We start from the raw sequence: 17,520 nt of genomic DNA, 5'->3' as shown, positions 1-17,520 counted from the left end.
GTTTTATATGGGATGTACTCACTCATGGTCAAGCACAGAATACTATGCCATTCCACCACATTTTGCAAGCCTGTGGTGTTTTTGCATGGGAAGAATGAGGATTGAATTGGTTCCAATTTGCCAGAAACAATTAATCAATCTGAGTTGTATGCTATATCCAGTTCTTTATTGATTGGATGGTCTCTGCAGGCTGTCAGTGTCAGCACCAGACATCCGATGCTAAACAGAACTGACAGAAAGGAGATTGATCACTCTAACCACAGTGCTGTGCTGTGTGGGTATGAGTGTTTGTGTATGGATGGGTGGGTTAGACATGTCTTATGCTGCTCACTAAAAAACAGGAGTATATTTGTATTGAAAAGTACTGGCACATAATGTGCCCCAATGAGAGCACATGTGTACTCTTTGTCCCAATCCATCCTGAACTAAAGCTAGAGTTATTGTGGAAACACACTGATTGAAGAAACCGGATGGTACAGGGGAAAATGCACTTGTCTACTATTGGAGAACACAAGTGGGTGGGAATCATGTTGGGGATCATGTCTCTGCCACTAGCATCTCCTACACACTCTTATCAGACCAAGAATGGAATTATTTTGTGGAGGCATTTTGAGTTTTGTTTCTATACTGTTGTGTTTCTTAGTGGTATCTTATCTAGCTGGGGTCAAGTTCTGTGAGTGAACTAGATTAAATAGGGTTAGTGCATGGACTGTTTGGGTGTTTCTAAATACATCAGCTATTTTTGATCATGTAGGTAAAGCGTTACTATGAGCCAAAGGGTGGGTGAATATAAATGATAGTGATATAAATTGAAGGGTATTGAGGTAAATCCTCATCCATTCAGTGAGTTATTTTACTTGTCTCTTTCTTGTTAAACAGCTGTGCCAATTCACAATGGTGCATGACAAAAATGGTTCATTGAATGGAGACATGGCTTCTCCAGACAGAAACATTTTATTATTTTATCTATCATTCGGAGTGACAAGATGTGAATAAACAGCGTTGCACCACAGATCTGCAGCCAAAGGCAGATGGTGCGGTTAAAAGTCCTGTTATGTCATGTTTCCCCTCCTTGTCATAGCACTGTTTGCTTTAGTCTTTGCCCTGGCACGTACAGCCCACTCACACGGCACTCAAACCAGTTAAAATACATTTCTAAACAAACCTGATACAATTAGTTCAGATTATGTTGTGTAATTTGTTTTAGTTTGCTGCTATGCAAGATGATTGGGGTGTATTGATGCTTGATTTTAATGTATGCCATACCAACACTGTAGAGAATTCTTTATGTTCAAAGGATTACACAGGGCAATACATCTTGCACAAATATTGTATTTGAGCATGTGCTGTTATGACTGGATGTAAGGACTACTGCTCTTAACTATTATTTAGGGCTGGAACTATTGTTGTTTTGTCCATAAAATGTCAGAAATAGTGAAAATGTCGGGTTTGTCTTCAGATGTGTTGTTCTATTCGACCAACAGTCCAAAACCCAAAGATATTTGGTTTATTATCATGCAGGACAAAGAAAAGCATTAAGTTCATTGATTTGAGAATATGTAACCAGCAAATGTTTGGCAATTTTGCTTGAAAAATTACTGAAAAGATTATTTAATTATCAACTAATTTCCTGTTGGATAGCTAATCAATTAATCGCTGCAACTCTACTATTATTAAATTTTAGTAACATTTTAAAAATGTCATTCCCCATTATTATTTGTTAATGTAATTAGAAGTATTAGTTAGTACGTCACAACTTGTGAACACCACAAAAGTGAATCATTCATATGGGCCCCTCTCATGACAGTTGTTTGCACTGCAGTGTAAAGGCTAGGATAGTGTTTCAGGTCTGTGTACACAGAGCTCTAATTGGGTGATTTTGGTCTCGCTTTATCCAAATAAACCAATCTCGGGGGCTTTAGTGCATTAATCTGAACAGATGACAAGAAAACACAACTACATAGGTTTTATTCTCCTCTTCACAGTTAGGCCTCAAGTACCACTGAAGTACTATAACATCTCCTCTCTAGCTTTCTGACTCTCTGTCAGTGTCACTCATAGATTCACTATCATTCTCTCTCCCTCTGCTTACCATTTTCTAGCTTTTTTCTCTCTCACAAAGATAAGATAAGATGACACAGCAGCACAGAGGAAAGGTAGTGCAAAAAGTACAGAAGAGTAAAAATACAATAAAGAATACAATAAAACACATTATAAAGATATAAAAGAATATATAAAGACTGCAGTACGCAGTAAGAAATATGGTGTGCAAAAATATTTTAAACAGTGTAAAACTAACTGTACATATGCAATTATTACAAGGATTTGCTGTTTCCCCTCTCACATATTCCTAGCTTTTTTTATTCTCTCCCTCTTATGCAATCAGACATACATTTGATTAAAAAGGCCTTACTGATCCAAATAGTATGTGTTTGTGCTTTTAGCTTTTTTAGATGGTAGACAAGTGGAATTGGCAACAAACGTAAATTACTGACAGGAAGTTCAGTCTCGGGATTGTATTGAGTTTAGGGTTAGCTGGTGTTCTGGTTCTGCGCATGTTCTATAATTATCTGTCTTTCTCATCTCTCCCATCTACAGACCACACTCGAAAAAGGTTATTCTGCACATTCATGAGTCAGCGTACAGCAGCTGCCTTTTCTATTCCCTTTTGTGTGTGTCACCAGTGATCAGAACCTGGCATTGCTGAAGTCTTAAGTTAGACAATGCCTCCAAGCTCCAAACACCATCATTGAGTAACTTGAAAGATTTGTGTTGCCTTAGGGTGGGCGGACATTGTTACTCTTTATTTTTGCCATATGAATCTTGTGTCACCTGGGCAGAGAAGCAGAACAAAGAGAGAGAGAAAAGAAGGATGGGCTGACATTTTCACCAGAAAGGGCAGCGAGAGAAGGCGACAGGCCAAGGTAAAGAGGCCACAAAAGAGCACTCCCCTGTGCTGCGCTCTGTGTGTGTGTGTGTGTGTGTGTGTGTGTGTGTGTGTGTGTGTGTGTGTGTGTGTGTGTGTGTGTGTGTGTGTGTGTGTATTTGAATGGCCTGTAGTGGATTTTTAGTTTGACTTCTTTCCTGTCTTCGCCCAGGGACATGGGCTGTGCAAGAGACATCCAAAGACCTACTGAAAAGGTCAAATTGCATCTCTCTCTGTCTGCTTAGTGTGAGCACTGTGGTCAGCACACAGGGGAGTGTACACAGGTTGCACTGTCAAAAGCTCTCCTCTAACCAGAGCATCATCTTGTTCATCATGTTTCCCTCACACCACAGGTCCCTATCTATGAATCCTCCTTTCCTAATCTTGCTGTCTTATAACAGAAAGTTTAAAGATACAGCTTACAGTAAATTTACGCAAAAGTAGTTTCATTATGACATGCACTCAAGCATGATTCATTGATCTTCTTCAGCTCCACTGACCTGGTGGAGGTCAATTATTGGAACAGGCCGGTTTTGTTGGCAGTTGTTTACGAAAGGTAATGCTTTTAAAGCATGAAACAGCACTGAACCAAGTTTAAAAATAATACACAATGTGAAATCCATGTGGAATTTATCCAATTTGATGTATAACAGGGAAAATATAAACGCTGATGCCCCATTTGTTTGGGCCAAACTGTGGATGTAGACGTACTTCGATGCAGATTTTTTTCTTTCTCTTAAAAATAACAGGATGAATAAGACAGAGAATCCATGAATCACAACACCTACCTCCACAGTAGTGATGCCATTGCTGTAAATATCCAAACCTACCCAGACTCTTTGGGTCATAGAGTCAAATTCTGCTCAGGATTACTTTTTTGTGGTCCTGAAAGTCTAAGCGAATGATCTGTGTGGATGTTGGATGTTAGAGAAATGATGTAGCAAGACCAGAAACTCTGCAGTTATTAAGAAAATTGCATGTTTTAAAATGGTAAAAAGGGAGATTGAGGACAAGTGTAGCATTTGCGAAGGCCAAGGAGTACTGGCTTGACGAACCATCAGGATGTTCAAATCTGCAATGTCATACTTGTTATTTAACTTATGCTACTGTATTGTATTTGCGGGGGTTTCTGAATGAGGTTTGTTTGTGTTTGCATGCGTGCACCTGCGTGTCTGAGTACAAAGAGAATCTTGACATTAGCACCACCTTTGATCTGTTTCTAGATAAATCACTGCCGTGATGGCTTGTTTGTTCAGTGGTGAGTGCTTTGAAAATCACTGCCCTCTCTGTCTCTGTCTACTCTTGATACATTTACAAAACAGGGTGAATGAAAATACAAGGGAGGAGGAAAAAGAGGCATTGAGACAAGGAGAAAAAAACACAAGTAATGAGCATGACAAACATATTTTTAGTTTGGTCCTTGAAACAAAGATAAAGAGAATAGAAATGTCATTGTTGGGTTGATACCTTTTTTAATCTGCACTTCAGTTGGATTAAAAAGTGATCATGAAACACAAAAAATAGCTTTCAACTATCTCACAAAAGTCCACTTGAGTTATTCCTACTTCAACATTGGTCAACTAAAACAACAACAACATTTGGTTAACATGTACATTTAAAGTGATACTGATCAATGTGCACTGTTTATGAAAAGTGTGAGATGTCCTAAAATGGCCACTATATTAGTGGACATTATTCTGGTTCTCACCATGGCCTGTTTGTTACCAGAAAAATAAATGTTGTATAGATACTTAAAAGCATGGATTTCTAGTAAATTAGTATACCTCATTATTAGATGTTGAGGTGGTTTGAGTTTTAAGTACAAGTTATCGGAAAAGCCCTCACGGTAGTTAGAGATCAGGGTCATGGATAGTCAACAATCAGCCATCCTTTAAAAGTTACTGACCAGTTTTGATCAAATACTGGGATGTGGGATTGTGTTTAGATTATTAACAATACATGTAAACAATACGCAGTATGAACAGCATTGGCACATGTAGATGAGTTTCTTAGGTTCGCTTAACATCAAGTCTTTTCTCTCTCTGAAAACTAAATATAAGCACAGCACTGAGCATTTCCAGTGACCTTTAAATTCCCTGGAGCTTTCCAACAGCAGTGAAGAGTGCAAAGCCAAGGAGGTATGCGTCTGGTTGTTAGGAGTCCTTGCTGTTGTAGTCATGAAGCTGACTTGGCGAGACCTCTTCAGTACCCCACCTGCTCAGTTCAAGAGCAATGTCAGCTTTGCAGCGGCACTTTGGCTGCTGAATGTGCTAGCATTGTTCCCACTGCTGTTAGCTCAGTTGGTATAGGGCTGTGCATGAGTGTCATGTCTTCATGTTTAGAGAGAAAAAATATAAAACAATGTTTATGGTGGTAGATTTAAAAACCACATTGTGCTCTAAAAGTGGCTTAATAGGTATCAGTATGTAAATATTTTAAGTAAAAAACATATGGTGCAGAAACGGACTATTCATTCTTTCTGCATCAAAGGGTTTAAAAATGAATCATCAACTACATGACTACAGTTCTGGTGTGTCAAAGAAATATTTATACGCCAAAGCTCTCTGATGCAATTTCTACTTTACTTTTTTTTTTTTCTTCCATTAACTGGATTTTCAAAAGGGTCAGTTTTTCATCCAGATCAAATTCCCAATCTGGTGCAGACTGATAATGTTCTTCTAGTGTGACTGCATTTATTCAATGCGACTCAAACAATCCCATAAACTGAGTATCCATTTGCATTTAAACATTGTTATTTTTCCATTGTTTGCATAGATCCAGACACAATTCATTTAGCTCACAGGTGTGATTCTTAAAAACTGTAACATCAGTATTTTAAAGCTTCTGCTGACTCATCTGAAACAGCAAGGTACAAGGTTGTAATGTTGTGTGCATCTAAGCTACATGCTGTGTGTGCGACTGTTGTTGTGTACATGTTTTGTGTGAGTGGGATGTTAGAGTACAGGACAATATAGCCAGGGTCTGACAAGATAGGAGCATTGCAGGAGTTTGTGTGTGTGTGTGTGTGTGAGAGAGAGAGAGAGAGAGAGAGAGAGAGAGAGAGAAAGAGAGAGAGAAACCTCCTGGAGCAGTACTTTCAGAACTGGGCTCTGACAGTCAACTTTAACAAATCTAAAATAATGATCCTGAGAAAACCAAATATCATTTTAAATTAGGAAACACCCATCTTGATCACCTGATTACCTGGGGCTCAAAATCAGTGCCTCAAGTTAATTTGATCTGGTAGTGAATGAAGAAGAAGAATGTAGATCTTTTATGCAATCAGAAGAACATTTTACAAAATAAACAAACCAATTAGAATTTGGACTAAAATATTTGACAGTATAATCCAACCAATCACCCTTTATGGAAGTGAAGTTTTATTAAACATACAAAGAAAAACACCAACCAATACAGGCAGAGCAGAATTAGACCGTTACCCATTGGTTATTAAGATTATAAAAATAACACTTACATTTTGGTTACATCTTACAATAAACCCCCAAGACTCACTGAGATTTCAAGCACTACGAACCCCCTTCTGTCAGATGGTCCTGAGACTTACTGATCAAATAACACCCAATAATGTTCAACCTCAGACCAGCCACTAATCAGAGTTAACTGAATTATTACATTTACAAAAGATACTTATCTGGAACATTGGACAAATCAAACCAAAACTTACCAAGAAACTTAATTGTTATCTGGCCCTAAACTATGAATATAAATTGTCGGGCTATACCAACAGAAGAAAAACTCTGTGGTCACAGCATGGCAGGTGAGGTTGAAACATAGATGCACTTCCTCTTAAAATGTGAAAAATATAACAGTATCAGGTTAGAATACATTTAATTAAATAATTCCAAACTTTAAAAAGTTAAATGACAATGAAAAATAAAAGATTCTATGAGGAGAGGGACATACAGCAAACATAGCTACACCATAAGTGGCTGCATGTCCCAAACTGAGGGACAGATATAAAAATTAATATTACTGAATGTGACAAATAATATTTTTACTTATTGTTTTAGAATTGTTGTTTATCGTCTGTTGTTTATAAATATTAATGCTTTTGCAATAGTTGTTTCTAACATCCATGCCATTAAAAAGCATATTAAATAAAAAAAACAGAGAGAGAGAGAGAGAGGCTGACTCATTGACTCTTTGCTGCTCAGTGCTTGTTCATGCAAATGAGAGTCTGTTGACATGCCAGAGTCTGCTCACAAAAGACAATCCATTAGCTGTCTGTTCCACCTCCTGCTATCCTTCTCTCCATCTTTCTGTCTTGTACCTGGTTTCCATTTTCCAAATCCAGTGCCTCTTATTCTTCCCGTGGTCTCTCTCTCTCATTTCCCTCTCTCCTTACTATCCCTCTCCTTCTGCCTTGATTTCCACCTCTGGCCCTTTCAGCTTCCTTCTTTCCTTTTCATCTACCTTCAGCTGCTTGTTGCCTATGGCAATAGCATCTTGAATCTGTGCATTTTGAAAATCCTAATATGTAAAATGTGAACATCACAGTGTGTGCTGCTCAGGCCGTACTCTTATAAGGTATAACAACATTTACATAGACTTGACACAAAATACACAAATATTCACACAGAGTGACTACTAAGATCGGATGGGAGAAAAGCAATTCTCATTGGCAAGTCATAGATTGTCAGGACAGGAATAAATAATACTTGGGTTTGATTAGAATACAAATGTTCTCCAGTGTAATTTGATAAAGAAAAAAAAGTCAGGGATTGGATTCCTGATAAATCGAAAAATTGTGAGGTCAGTTCCCTGCTGACCTGCTATGGTTTGGAAAAGCACAGTGTCTGCTAATGCTGTCAATAACTGAAGTAGCTTCATATTGATGTGTATTGTATTGGTCTTGTTAAAGGGGAAACATATGTTTGTGTGTATATATGATCTTGCTTTAGATAACATGTGCATCTAGTGGTTATGTGCGAGAAAAAAAAATCAAAAAGCAATTTTCTCTTAACAAGTACTCTGTAAAATGATGGCAAAGAGGACAGATAATTCCACTATCAATGCATCTTCTAAAGATGAGAGTAGACTGTTCCCATGCCCTGAGATATATCATATAAACACAGAAAAATGTCCTTTTTGGTGACATTGCAGTGACCTTGAACAAGGGCTCAGTGTAAATGAGTGACAACCTTCTACAAAGAAGAATCACCGCTGTACAAAGTGGACTAGGACACAGGATACTGGACTTTGTTCGAGTTTCCTGTGTTTTTATATGCTTTTATAAAAATAAATTTTACATGCCTACCTAAAGTTCAGTCATGCCGACTGACTTTTATTGTGTTTTTTGTCTTTCATCATGCTTTGTCACTTGCTTTTTCTTTTCTCTGCATTTTTCTTCTGCTTTATCCATGCAGTTTTTTCTACTGTGCTTTCACTATTTTCACTTATTCTTTCCCCTTTATTGGTTCATCCTTTCCACTTTCTCTGTCTCATGTCTCTTCTACCATTCCCCCTGTTTTTTGTAATGCTTTCTTTCCTAACCACTATGTTCCTTTTCCCTTCCCGTCCTCCTTCTCTGTGATGACAGAGATAAGAGGCAGAAGGAGAGGAGAGTGCTGAGTTAAACTGAGACGCACAACTAGGCCAACACAGCTGCCGCCAGGGATGTGTGTATGTGTGTATCCATGTATGTTTTTATCTGTGCATCATTGTGTGTGTGTGTGTGTGTGTGTGTGTGTGAAAGAGAGAGAGAGAGAGAGAGAGAGACTTTTTGACAGAGTAAGACAGATAATGAGAGTGGCAAAGAAACAAAGACAGACACTGCGAGTAAGGTGATGAGACATGGTATAATTATACCTACTGTACATGATTTAAAAAGCCACCACAACAGTCGTTGTTTTTTTTTTTTATTTCAACCTTTATTGTGTAACAGGAAAAGCAGTGAAACAGTTACAGAAAAACAAAATAACACAACATTCAAACAGCTGTGAACATTGACAGCAGTTGTTTGCAGTCCTTGTGGTGTGCCATTGTGTCTCCTTTGTATGGACGTTGGCGTCGACTTGCATTAAACGTTGGGGGTGCAAAACATATGGTATGTTAGACTAACTGAGGAGCTGAAGTTAGGGACCGTCTAAAAAGTGCATGCAAATGGTCTGTGGGTTTTTGCTGTTATGACCTATTTTTTGTAAAAAAGCTTTCTCATTTTTCCTCACAGAGTTCACTTCAGACCTTCTACTGTTATATACACAACCTCCTGTTCTATTTTCACTATTGATTTCCACCTGGAAATTCCAGGGGTTCAAATGCAATATATATACAGATTATGTATATACTGTATACATAAACTGTATGTGATGTGTTCACACTAACTGAATCGCACCAAGTTGTGTTTCAGGGGATAGGTGTGTCTTTGAACTCTGACCTTCTGGGTTGTAGGCTGCATATGTGTTTGTATGTGTGTTTATATGTATGTATGTCAGTGTTTCTGAGAAACAGACAGTCAGAGGCTGTATGTGTGTCTCCCTGTTGGATGTATTCTGTGTGTTTGTGTGTAGGGAAATACTGTGTGTGTAGGTGTGTGTGTGTGTGTAGATGTAGACTGTATGTATTATGCAGACCTAGGAGAGCCTTGTGCTATAAATAAAACAGGGCTGCAGTGTGCTCACTGGCGGAATAATCTATCTGACACTATGGAGAAAGAGAGAGAGAGAAGTAATGGAAGAGACAGAAAAAAGAGCAGGGAGAGAGAGAGGCAGGCAGGAATGAAAGACGGATGAAGATGGATAGAGAATCGAAAACAGTAACAGAAAAGTAAGGCAGGGGCAAGGACTGAGCAGGAGAGAGTGTATTCATGTCGAAGGAGAAGAGTGGTTTATTCAGCGGCATCTAGCAGAGTTAGTTGTGAAACAGCTAAGAATCATATTTAAAAGGGAAGTAATGTCTTTCCTCAACATCTCCTGGGGTAATCAGCCACTATGCCTGTTTCAGTCTCTCTTTCTTGGAGAGTTTATACACCTCTGTCAGCAGGTCCTGGACATATTTGTCATTATGTGTAAGCAACAAAATGTCAGGAAAATAAATCATTCTTATTCATATTTTTAAAATAGACAATACACTGATTGGCCATAACATTATGACCACTGACAGGTGAAGTGAATAACACTGATTATCTGGTTATAATGGCACCTGTCAGTGGGTGGGATATATTAGACAGCAGGTAAACATTTTGTCCTGAAAAATGGGCAGCGTGAGGATTTGAGCAACTTTGACAAGGGCCACATTGTGATGGCTAGACGACTGGGTCAGAGCATCTCCAAACCTGCAGCTCTTGTGGGGTGTTCCCGGTCTGCAGTGGTCAGTACCTATCAAAAGTGCTACAAGGAAGGAAAAGCGGTGAACCAGAGACGGTGGTTGGTACATCTTTCTTTTACAGAAACAAGAGAAAAAGTTTATTTGCGCAGAGGAAACCATAGGACAGGAGATAAAGCTGCGCACTCTGTAGTTTTTTATAGTTTTCCGCTGCAGTATCACCAAGAGTGGATCTGGTCCTATTTCGACTTTAAAGATTCTTGACAAGAATGAAAATATGGCCAACCAGAACCTTTGTACTTTAGGGCGTAACTAGTAAATCTGTATCTGCTTGCTCACATTTCTCACAAATTGGGGACAATTACCTTACCTTACCTCTGAATAAGTTTAGTTAAAATCTGTGTTGTATGTATTTATGTAGATAAGGTACACCTAGCTAAAAGTAATGCAGTCTAATACAAGAGTCCTAAAATAAATGAGACTTTTATGGAGCTATGGTGTTCAGTTTTTATTAAAACTGTTTTTATGATAATTTTAGAGGGTTTTTGTGGTGCGTTATACTGTCAGGTGTTTTTATTATTTTATCCACTCCATTTATATCAGTGAGGGTAGGTTAAATAACAATACCACCTCTTGGTATAATGCAATACAATTCCACAGCACCACAAAATACAGCCTCCAAAATGATCAGAAAGTTGAATCAACACCTCTCTAAATATTTGAAACAAAAACTGTACATTATAACCTTCAGGAAAGTTGGATTATTACACTGTTGTATTATACTGCATTAGGTTTTAGCTTAATTAACTGACAACTGAGTGTATGTGTATCGGCACGTTTATTTGTATGTTTGTTTGCATCTTTTTCTAGAATACAAATGATATGCAGTGGACATGGGGTACGGGTACATACATGTACATACATACATGATCAACACTTTTCTGTAATCTTCAGATGAGAATCATCTTTGGCACTTTATTCTAATATATATGGTACATTATAAATGGACACTTTTTAGTATGTTAGTATGAAATTTAATGTGGCTGTTTTTTCTTTTTTTTTCTCACCCAAAAATAATACATTGCAGGTTTTACAAATGCTTTTTTAATGGACGATAACAGCAAAAAGCAACACTTGAGTGTTGAAGGGAAACAAGCGTTATTTTGTTTTATTTGCATTTCCAAAGCTAAATGACCAAATATACCTTGCCATGATATAACTTTGAGGTATTTCCACAGACCTGCACTGAAGTTGTATGGTAAAAAATAATTACATATTTAATCAGATATGTATTTAACAGGCCAGGTTTCTGTCAGTCAGCATCAAAGATTCACCCTTTTATATTATAGAAAAAGCAGTTACTGGAGTAATACAAATACAATAAATGATTATTTGTATGTTAATGTCCTACTCTGTGGCACATTGGTTAGAGAAAAGAAAGTATCAAGTGGAACTGCCCCCTGACATTCGCACCACTACTGATCTCGGCCTTTTTAAATCGCAGTTTAAGACCCACTTTTTTAGATTAGCATTTAATTCTGACTAGGACAGTACTGTCTCTTAGGTGTACTCTTTTTATCTGCTCCTCTCTATGCATTCCGGAAGGCTTTTAATACCCTGCAGTGCTGCAGCACTACAGCACTTTTAATTATATTTGTATATTATATATGTGTTATGTATTCTTTCATGGCTTTGTTGTAAAGCACTTTGGGTACCTTTCGGCTATTGTAAAGGGCTATACAAATAAACTTGATTTGATTTTGATTTGACATGACATCCATAGTAATGAGAGGCTAATAATGAACATAAACCAATACATGACTGTCCAATCGGTCTTCCATCCCCGTCTCCACTGGCTCAGTGTATTTCTGCAATCTGCATATAATTAGGATTGTCTATATCTTTTCACTGTAAATGCCTATATAAAAAAGAATTCTTAATTAACCCTTTCTTTCTCCTCTGGTTGCTCTCCCTGCCAGGTCATGGAATTGAAGGGTCAGATGATCCATGTGCCCGAGTCCAGCTCCCTGATGTTTCTGGGCTCACCACGTGTTGATAAGTTGGAGGAGCTAATGGGCAGGGGCCTCCACCTGTCAGATATCCCCATTCATGATGCGACACGGGACGTTATCCTGGTGGGGGAGCAGGCCAAGGCACAGGATGGCCTGAAGAAGAGAATGGACAAACTTAAGGTAGAATGGTTGCTAGTTAATTCTGGGTACTTACAGAGCAGGACAACTAAGGAAACTTCAGTTTATTAGACCTATTTGCCATCATCAAAAATAGGCTCATCAATAGCTAGACCGATTTTTTGCTTCTCTGTGGCAATTATGTGAACATATTCCTCCTACTGGAACCTTTAGACCAATGTAGATAGATCTACTGCAAGCTGATCACATAATCTAAGCGTAGGCACTAGCTTGTGTCACTGCTTACGAGCTATTAACAGGCTACGACATACATTGACTGCCTTTGGTTGCCAGCAACACGAAAAACAACACCAAAATGCTTCATACTTACTATTCATTGTCCATTATGGTCTCAACAAAAAGCAGCACGTCGCTCTTTTTCCTTCTCGTCTCTCGAGTCTGCCTTCCAATTAGGTAATATTATATCATATTAGGTAAAGTCCGGCTTCTCGACTAATGGCAAGCAATCAAAATGACAAAATAACTTATATATTATTCAAATATTCAGTGCATTTGATGGGTCTTTAGTTTTGTTTTCCATCATGCAAGTGGTGTGACAACTCACTGAAGCAAACATGTTAAATGCAATGCATTAGCTGTACTGGCTGGTTAAATCTCAACATTGTCTGTTTAAATCCATACTGGCTGGAAGAATGTGGCTCCTGGGACTTGCTCTTATAATTTGCTTTCAAAGTACCTTTGAGCAAGTCACTGAGTCTTGACCCAATCATATGCATCTGCTCATTGCATCACTCTCTCACTGCAACTACTGCCCCAGGCTACTGTTATAAATAGCTATAGCTTAGTTGACTCTGCTTGAACAATGGTATAGCACTGCATCAGACAGATTTGGCATTAAGAAGCTCGCCCACAGATACAAATAAGCATATGCAGATACACACAATCGAAAATAAATCAAATTAATACATGAATACATTTACATGCACCAGCGCTTTTAATTTGGTGCAGTACTCCCACATCTCAGCATCGTTGTCATCAGTGCCTTCATCAAAGCAAAGCACAAAACACAACAAAACCTCTTAATGTCCTTCTCTCCTCTCCTCTCCTCTCTTCTCCCAGGCCACCTTAGAGCGAACTCACCAAGCACTGGAGGAGGAAAAGAGGAGAACTGTGGATCTCCTTTATTCCATATTTCCAGGAGATGTGGCACAGAAACTGTGGCAGGGTCAGCCAGTGCCCGCTCGCAAATTTGATGATGTTACCATGCTGTTCTCGGACATCGTGGGCTTTACTGCTGTGTGTGCCCAGTGCACACCTATGCAGGTCATCTCCATGCTGAACGAGCTTTACACGCGCTTCGACTACCAGTGTGGCATTTTGGATGTTTATAAGGTCAGTAGACAGAAAGATGCACACATCTTCTTTATGTGATGTAGTAACACCTGTTGAGGAAGGATGTTGGGACGAGATATAATACGTAAAGGATAGCTTAAAAAGCGTAATTGCTTTATTGGTTTATGTGCACCCGTGTGCAGAATGAGGTCATCGTAAAAGATCATTTGTTTCCCAGGAAGTTAGCACTCCCTTTCATGGGGTCTTTAAAGTGTTACCAGTTGTATAAGATCAGCTAAATTTTGTGTACTGGATATACATTTTTTGTGTGTGTGTGTGTGTGTGTGTGTGTGTGTGTGTGTGTGTGTGTACTCTGTGTCTATGTGCTGTAATGTGTGGGTGTCCTTGTGTTGTGGAAAAAGTAACTGATTAATGGCCAGTCTGTGGGAGCTTAACAAAGATGTGTCAATATTGTCCATGTGACAGTGTGGCTTTGGGCCTGGTTACAGTCTTCACTGTAGTCTGCTGTCTGTCCCTCTTTTCACCCTTACTTTCTATCATCAGATCAATCAATTTTACTCTTTCCACCTTTGCTTCTTTCCATCATCACCATTACCATCATCTTTCTTCTTTATCTCATTACCGCGGTTCCTGTGACAACAACATACTCACCACTTTCCCATAAAAAACATGCCTTTCCTCTAGGTGATTTCTCTGAAATGTCATGTCTCTCAGATATCTGGAAAAGGGGAAGAGATTGAGTTTATGTAAGAGGGTTTATGTGTATAGCAATTGAAGAGTGAGTGTGTGTGTGTGTAAAAGAGAAAGCAAGAACAGGAGGACATGGTGAGGAGATTGAGGCACCCATATGTTGCCATTGTCATGGTTACTGTCGAAATGATTTAGCCGGTGGCAGGCCTAAATGAGAGCAGTTTGTCTCCTAGTTTTCCTTTTTCCCTTCTTTCTCCTCTTGTGCCATCTATTTTTTTTTTCTTTACAAGGAATGTGTCAACTGTCATGACACCTAGCTCACTCTTTCAACTGAAAATATGCCACACATCCCTGAAAGTGGCACTGCTTGTTTCCTTTGTTCACATGTGCTCATTTTGAATTTGGCATTTAGGGGTAATTCTTAGAAAAAGAAGACTTGTAAGCCCAAACAGGGACCAGGAAAGACTTAATGGCTTAAATCTTAGTGCATCTATGTATGCAGCTGTTGTTAAGGTTTTGGAATAAGCTCATTACACCATTTACTATCATGCTATTAAAAGACCAGTGTGTAGGATTTAGTGGCATCTAGTGGTGAAAGTGCAGATTGCCAACCAATTGAATACTGCTCATCTTCCAAACGTTAAGGAGAAACTATGGTGGCTATGAAACTGGCAAAAAAATGTCATCTGTATTTCCACAAAGATGTAAGGAACAAATCATTTACAAAGAAATCTCTCTGTGTGAACAAATGTTTGGGTAAGTTGCCCAAATTAATTGCTTAATATGTGGAAAACACTTGCTTAACAGATCAAATGGGATGGTTTCTCATTGGCAATACAAAAAAAGCCACAGATCATTTGTCATGGACTTTAGCTGATAAAGATGACACTGGATTGATACAAGCATCTCTATCTACCAACCCATTAACCTTCCACACCCATTGAAGCAGACCAGTTCTCTGGTAGTCTCTGGTGTATCAGAATCCTGCTGCTAAAAATACTTTATTGACAGTTTTTGTTGTTTTTTGCCACCTTGCAGATGTCAGTTAGGTTTAAGCTAACTCTGGTACTGTGCAATATGTCAAGCATTTATGTTTAATATTGTTCAAGGTTCCTTACAAATAAAATACAGTAAACCTACTTGTCATGCCTTTTTATAAAACACTGTAAAACTTGTAACTGACATTTAATAAGATTTAATATCGTAATAAGATTTAAGCGTTTGTGGCAGTGGGCTCTGTGACAATATATGGTTATGGTGAAGTGGTATTACGGTGAAATTTGGGATGGGTGCTGTAAGGGATGTGTATGTCTGCATATTGGTGTCAAGAAAGAATGGAAATGCTTGTGTTTTTTTGTGCTTGGGTTTTTCGGCTTCTCAGACTGGATCAGATTCAGAAGCAGAGGAAGGTTCTGTAAGTGGCTTTACCGAGATCCTCTCCAGATGCTCACATACTCTTACTGTGAATGATGTATGCCAAGAGAAAGACACAGTTCAAGAACTGTACATTACAAGAGGAATGAATGAGTGCTTTTAATTTCCACTACTCATTGGTGACGGTATGAGTTACTGAGTAACTAAGTAGCTATTACTTAGTTTCACACGTCAGCATATACTCACAACCACACTTACTCATTTCAGTTTCTGCCCTCCTTCATTTCTCATACAGATCGAGACAATAGGTGATGCCTACTGTGTGGCAGGAGGACTTCACAAGAAGGTTGATAGTCATGCTAAGCCAATTGCACACATGGCTCTGAAGATGATGGAACTTTCCGAGGAAGTGCTGACACCTGATGGGAAACCTATCAAGGTGAGTTTTCATTCACTCTCCATCATGCAGGTGTTTCAAGTGATTTTAAGAGAAGAGTATTTAAAGGAATCAGCCCTTTTTTTATTTTTTAAAATGTAACAATTGATGTCTGATGCCTCCACTCTACAGTACCTTAGTAGTAAGATGAATACATGAAGACATTTTTGACAATGTTAATGAGATATACTTGGTATATTACTCCACTTAAGTCAACTGTAGAAGACTTTATTTAAAAGGTAAATAAGTTAGCCAGTATTGCCATTATCACGTCCTGCTGAGGAGAGTTTCCTTCAATGTTTTCCTTATTAATTCTAATGCGTGGACAGCGTACGACAGCAAATATTTTGCGTTTGTGTGCTTGTTTCTGTTTTTGCCTGTATCTAAATGGTTCTCAAATTTTGTGTTGTTATTTGCACATTATTGACAATTTTAGAATGCACACTGATTGTCAAGGTTACAGTGCTACCGTCTGCGTCACGTGCAGTTGCCATGGTGATACCAGAATACATTATTGGCTGGAAGGGTGTGTGTTGTGATTGACATATTTGAAGATGGATGTGGATTGTGGAAAAGAGGAAGATGGATGATTATAGGTATAGGAGATCTGAATTTAAAGAGGAAGGAATGTTGATTGAGAAATGTCTCACTTTTAAGATGATACATTTTTTTTGCTTTGTATTACTTTGAATGGCCACTCCGTGTGCTCCTAGAAATATAAAGTTTAGCATTTCCCCATTGCCCCACTACCTGGCACATGTATCCCATCATTGCATACTACTCTCACACAAACCACACACTGTGTTACCATATTAATACAAAAGGAGACACCCATTTAAAAGGCTACGGTAGGAGACTAGAGAAGGATATGAATAAGAGCTGTGTAACAGAGAATAGTCATTTTGATCTTTGGTGCTAATGTGGATGTGACGTGCGTTTTCGTGAAATAAGGGAAGAGACATGGTGGATCTTATTGTATGCACACTGTAAAGATCGGCTTTATTTCAGACGATACCGATCTATTAAAGTATGTTGGGATCGGCCCTGTAACCAATTCTTAGAATCGGCTTAGGACATTTTTTAATGCTGATGCATTTGTGTGTACTGTGGTAGATGAATATATGTGACTGTGTGTGCCATGTGGGTGTGTGTGATGTTTTGTTCTATTTATGTACTAATACGCTTTTGTGTGTGTGTGTGTGTGTGTGTGTGTGTGTGTGTTTGTTGGTTTTCAACTGTCTATGCTTTGTTAGTCTACTCAACTCTATCTCAGTCACTCTCATCCTCTCTCTTCCTCACCCATTTAC

General features: G+C 38.6%; 1 protein-coding gene across 1 annotated transcript in view; it reads left to right on the top strand.

Annotated features, from left to right (window-relative positions):
- gucy1a2 (guanylate cyclase 1, soluble, alpha 2) overlaps positions 1-17,520 on the top strand; it is a 41,771-nt gene that overhangs the window by 13,623 nt on the left and 10,628 nt on the right. Inside the window, exons 5-7 of the mRNA XM_051396567.1 lie at positions 12,190-12,402; positions 13,480-13,752; positions 16,073-16,216. Of these exons, the coding sequence (XP_051252527.1) occupies positions 12,190-12,402; positions 13,480-13,752; positions 16,073-16,216 (630 nt within the window). The remainder of the gene's footprint in view (positions 1-12,189; positions 12,403-13,479; positions 13,753-16,072; positions 16,217-17,520) is intronic.

The sequence above is a fragment of the Dicentrarchus labrax genome, unplaced genomic scaffold (assembly GCF_905237075.1).
Source record: "Dicentrarchus labrax unplaced genomic scaffold, dlabrax2021, whole genome shotgun sequence".
NCBI lineage: Eukaryota > Metazoa > Chordata > Actinopteri > Moronidae > Dicentrarchus > Dicentrarchus labrax.
This window is presented reverse-complemented; position numbering and strand designations above follow the sequence as displayed.